This window comes from Guillardia theta (assembly GCF_000315625.1).
Source record: "Guillardia theta CCMP2712 unplaced genomic scaffold GUITHscaffold_73, whole genome shotgun sequence".
Classification (NCBI taxonomy): Eukaryota; class Cryptophyceae; order Pyrenomonadales; family Geminigeraceae; genus Guillardia; species Guillardia theta.
In genome coordinates, this window is record NW_005434601.1 from 63,910 (window position 1) to 68,757 (window position 4,848).

General features: G+C 57.1%; 3 protein-coding genes across 3 annotated transcripts; 1 reads left to right on the forward strand and 2 right to left on the reverse strand.

Annotated features, from left to right (window-relative positions):
• Positions 1-69: 69 nt before the first annotated feature.
• Positions 70-1,059, reverse strand: GUITHDRAFT_114159 (hypothetical protein; the record flags this gene model as incomplete). The annotated part of the gene is made up of 3 exons (XM_005826585.1): positions 70-123; positions 329-523; positions 712-1,059. The coding sequence occupies 3 exons, from the start codon at positions 1,057-1,059 to the stop codon at positions 70-72; spliced, it is 597 nt and encodes a 198-aa protein (XP_005826642.1).
• Positions 1,060-1,571: 512 nt separating this feature from the next.
• GUITHDRAFT_114160 (hypothetical protein) lies at positions 1,572-3,052 on the forward strand (the record flags this gene model as incomplete). Its single annotated transcript, XM_005826586.1, has 3 exons — positions 1,572-2,654; positions 2,725-2,833; positions 2,916-3,052. The coding sequence occupies 3 exons, from the start codon at positions 1,572-1,574 to the stop codon at positions 3,050-3,052; spliced, it is 1,329 nt and encodes a 442-aa protein (XP_005826643.1).
• Positions 3,053-3,319: 267 nt separating this feature from the next.
• On the reverse strand, positions 3,320-4,695 carry GUITHDRAFT_143257 (hypothetical protein; the record flags this gene model as incomplete). Its single annotated transcript, XM_005826587.1, has 7 exons — positions 3,320-3,463; positions 3,512-3,565; positions 3,649-3,681; positions 3,871-3,947; positions 4,229-4,308; positions 4,348-4,636; positions 4,686-4,695. The coding sequence occupies 7 exons, from the start codon at positions 4,693-4,695 to the stop codon at positions 3,320-3,322; spliced, it is 687 nt and encodes a 228-aa protein (XP_005826644.1).
• Positions 4,696-4,848: the final 153 nt, after the last annotated feature.

A 4,848-nucleotide genomic window follows, 5' to 3' on the forward strand; every position in this document is an offset into this window, starting at 1 on the left:
AGGAGGAGGAGGAGGAGGAGGAGGAGGAGGAGGAGGAGGAGGAGGAGGAGGAGGAGGAGCAACGTTGCTTTATTTTGGTTCAGCCTCGAACGCTTTGAAAATTTCTCCTTCCGCAGCCACAGCCTGCAAGGAAGACACGTAAGAACATTCCTCCTGCAATCCACCTACTCCTCCCGTATCCCCCTCTGCCTTCTTCTCTACCCTCTCCTTCCTCCTTCTCCCCTTTGTCCCTCCTCTTTACCCCTTCCCGCCCCCTCCCCTCTCCCACCATTTCCCCCCCTTCTCCCTCCCCTCCTCCTCCCTTCCTTCCTCCCTCCTCCCTCCTCACCGCCGAGTAGAACTGCTGGATCAGCGAGAACTTGCTGGGCTCGACGTGGGCAAAGTCAGCCAACTCGTCCTTCTCCTGAGCCCTTGCCTCCTTCACCAGCAGCCCGTCAGCTGTCCACCGCCATGTGCCAGGGCCGTGGAAGTCCTGCGGGCTGTACTGAGACTCGTGGGAAGGAGCGGCAAGACGAGCAAACTCCTGGCAGCATGTCAGCTCCTCGTCCTCTCAACTCATCTCCTTTCCTCCCTCGGCTCTGGTCTCTTCGTTCCTGCTCCTCTCTCTACCACTCAAACATCTATCACTCCTCTTCTCTTTGCTCTTCTCTCCCTCCTCTCTCCCTCTTCTCTCCCTCTTCTCTCCCTCCTCCCTCCTCTCCTCCTCCTGACCATGGTTGTCGCTTGCTGTTGAGTCTCGGTCACTCTTTCCCCGGCGTGCTCTCCTCCTTCTTCCTCCTCCAGCTTCTCCAGCTCAGCGTCGGGTTCGAGCTGTTGGTACAGGAGGGGATCGTATGGATCCACGTCTGCTTCATCTCCCCCGTTGCCTCCTCTCAGGGCCAGAGCAGCGACGGGACTGCGACAGTGAACGTGCATAGAGGAGGAGGCGGCGCATGCGAGCAGCAGTGACAGGGTCAAACTTCTCAACCCTCTGCTACGCATGCCGATGCTCCTCCTCCTCCTCTGCGCGCCCTGCGAGTAGTCTCCGTTCTTGTGCCCTAAGAACTTCATGCACCCCATAGCACCTTGTTTCCACCAGAAGGCATGTCCTGTGTAGCAATGAAAAGACCAACGAGGAAAACCAGAACAACGGGGAGAGGGATGAAGAGAGCGGGAAGAAGGAGCAGAAGGAGCAGGAGCAGGAGCAGGAGCAGGAGCAGGAGCAGGAGCAGAGGTGGGGGGGGGGGGGGGGGGGGGGGGGGGGCGGAGGAGGGCAAGGGCGGATTGGAGGCTTATTTTCCTTTTTGTCTTTTACAGTTAAAAAAACATTCATACTGAGTCCTTGTCAATGTACCCCTACCCTTTTGAAACGAGTAGAAGACAGGGGTACTGTTTGCTACAAACGGCGAGAACTTAGATCCAGTGACGGCAGGGCGGGAACAGCATCGTAGGGAACAGGACGAGTGAGGGAGAGAAAATAGAGGAGAGGGAGAGAGGAGGGAGAAAGGAGGGAGAGAGGAAAGAGGCAGCCTGATGGGGACTTGAAGTTCACTGACCAAGTGACCTTGCAGATTCTTAGTCCTCATCAGTTTATGAAGGTTCCTTGGTACATGGAAGAACCGAAGAACCCTGTCCCAACTCTAGACAAGGATGCGAGAATCGAGCTCCTGCACAAGGAAAACGCGTTCCTGCTCTCTCAGATCCGAGCCTTGGAGTCAACGCTATTGCACCACTACTTGTTCTCGCAGCAGAAGATGTCGGTGATCCTTGAGTTGCTGGAGCAGCTGAGCGACGCTCTCTTGCGGAAGATGTTCCTCAGCAGAGAATGTTGTGATCGCGATGAACAGAAAGGAATGTCCGACCTGAGCTTTGACACGGGGGTTGAGACTGAACGTACTCCTTCTCCTGCCGCGCTCCTTCTTCAACCGTCTCCCTATCCCTTTGACATGATGGTAGCCACCAAGCAGCACGCACTGACGGACGGCAAGGACTCTCAACTTAGGATGATACGCTCCTTGGCACAAGACATCTGTTGCGAGCTGAAAACGATAACATGCTTGTCATCAGAACTTCAGGTGGCGTCAGAAGAGCAGTCAGAGCAAGCAGCACCCTTCGGAAGAAGCAGCTCGCGCGACATGTTGGAGCTGTCAACGAGCTGCAGCGACAGTCAGCTTCAAGCAAGGTTCATGGCAAAGCTCGCTGAGGCAGTTCCAGCTCGGTACCGCGAGCGGCTCAGCATGGAGGCCTGGGAAGCTGCGAGGATCGCAGATGAGCAGGGGGAGGATGAAACGGCTACTTGCAACGTCTTGTCAAGTGACGAGCCGGTTGACAGCTGCGATGAGGCAAGCCCGCGATCCTCGTCGAAACGTCACGCGAGGGCAGACGGAAATCCGAACCGACTTGACAGGCTACGACGATCGTCGGAGTCCCGAACATCTGTCGATCAACCATCAGTCGTGTCGAGGTTACAATCTCCTCAGAGAGCGAGCCCGTCAAACTTGCAGAAGAATTCGCCGAGAAGGAAGCTCGTGTCCGGAGATGAAGCTGACATGTATCAAGGGAGAAGAGGAGGAAGAGACCCGAGGGGTTCTTCGACCTCAGCAGCTCCTGTGCGAGGAAGGGAAGAGCAGGAGGCTAGAAGTTGTCTGATGCTCTGCGAGAAGGCCAACAAACGGGTCAAGGAAGGAGACCTCAAAGTCTCTCTCACCTTCTCCTCGACGTCTCCTGCTGACCCTTCGCTCCTAGGAGGCGGAGGACATCCTGTGTGAGGCCCTGAAGCTGAACCCCAATCATCCTGCTGTGCTGCTCGCCTTCGCCGACCTCCTTGCTGCCCGCTATGGCGACAAGCGACAAGGTAGGAGGGACAGGAGGAGGGAGGAGGGAGGAGGGAGGAGGGAGGAGGGAGGAGGGGGAAAGAGGAAGTGATTGGTTCCTAGCGGACATCCTTCACCTGCGGGAAACAGCGATGCAGCTGCAAGCTCCTCCTCCTCCCAGCCCGAGCGAAAAAGGAAATCACCCACTCCTCGGAGGTGAGACAAGGGTTGGAGTGAAGGGGAGGGGAAGGGACGGGTGAGGGAAGCACTGCAAGTCGAGGGGGAGGAGAGGGGAGGGGAGGGGAGGGGAGGGGAGGGTTACACAATGATCTCTATACAGCAGCAGGAGCAAGCTATCGAGATCTTCGCTTGATGGTAGAGGAGCTGAGGGGAGGAGAGCAGGAGGGGCGAAGACCTTGTGGTTGTAAAACAACAGAAACATTTTCATTTCACACGCAGCAATCAAACAGCTCCCTGCTCGCATTCTTATTCTATGTACAACTTTTCCCTCCTCTTCCTCCTCCTCTTTACGATTCTTCCCTCCTCTCTGCCCCTCCTCTATCCAGAGCTTCATGCGCTTTCCTTTCCCTGCTCCGATCAGTTCTCGCGCTATTACCCAGCAGTTCCTCCAGCTTCTTCTCCAGCTCCTCCACCTTCTTGGTCCAGCTCGACTGCCAACTAGTCAGGCGCGTCCACCTCAGCCCCTTCGCTTGTCAAACCTGCTCCTCCTCCGCCTCCTTCAGCCTCTTGCCTGCCTCCTCTCGGTCCCTCGTCTGCTCGACGTCTGTCACGGCAGCCAAACTCTCCACTACCACTTCCTCCTCCTCCTCCTCCTCCTCCTCTTCCTCCTCCTCACCCTCTCGCACTCCGTCTGCATGGCTCGAGTAGCCTATGGTGAATAGCATAAGACACCAAGAGGAAGGAGAGCAGAAGAATGAAGCAGATGAAGGGAAAGGGGACGGAGAAGGAAAGAGAAGGAAACAGAGGGCATACAGAGGCGGACAGGAGGTGGGCAGGAGGAGGATGGAAAAAGAAGGGGGAGGGAGGAAGGGGAGGAGCAGGAGGAGGGTCGGGCTACCTCCGAGTTCGCCTCCAGCAGCCACTCCTCTGCTCGCTCGAGGTGCACGAGCAAGGAGACCCCATCCGAATGAATAGCTGGGGGCAGGTCAGGTCAGAGACGAGGAGGAGACGGAGGGAGCAGGACGAGGAGAGGGGGGAGAGAGAAGGCACAGAGGGGAGAGGGGGAGGATAAACGGGAGGAGGAAGGGGAAGATTGGAGAGGAGAGAAAGTGGAACCAAAGGAGGAAGAAGAGAGAAAGTGGAACCAAAGGAGGGAGAGAGGAAGGAAGAGAGAGAGAAGGAGAGGAACACGAGTGGGGCAGAGCAGGGGATGGCAGGAACGTGGAGCAGGAGTCGACAGCTATCGCACACGTCACCTGAGTTTCCTCGTTCCTCCAACTTCACAGTCCATTCCTCATACGCGACCTCCGCTTGCTTCACCTCCTGCCCCCAGAACCTTCGCGAGTCAGGAAGGACCCCAGCAGGACCTTCTTACTTCGAGTTCGCACCCGCCTCCTCGAGCAGCCTCAGCTGTACAACAGCAGTCTTGTCAACCCTCAACCTCCGCTCGTCACGTCCCCTCTGCCTCACCGTGTAGTTCAAAGTCGCCTCTGCCTCGAAGATCTGATCCGCCGCTGACTCCAGCTGTCGCCTGGCCTTCGCAAGCTTCCTGTCCCAGCAGTCGCGGCTTGTCAAAATCTTCGCACTGTCCGCGAAGTTGTCAACCTCTCCAGCTTGCTCCGCTGCGACTCGCTCCTCCTGTTCTGCCTGGCTTCCTTCCGCTCCTGCTCATGTGCCAGCTCAACCGAAGTCAGCCATGCTTCAGCCACTGACCCGCCACCATCGCTGGATGGAGACAAGCATGTTCGAGCTCCCTTTCTGCTCCTGCCTGTCAGACGGGAGGAAAGCGAGCGGAGATGGCAGCATCTACAGCTACAGGAGGAAGAGGAAGAGGAAGAGGAAGAGGAAGAGGAGGAAGAGGAAGAGGAAGAGGAGG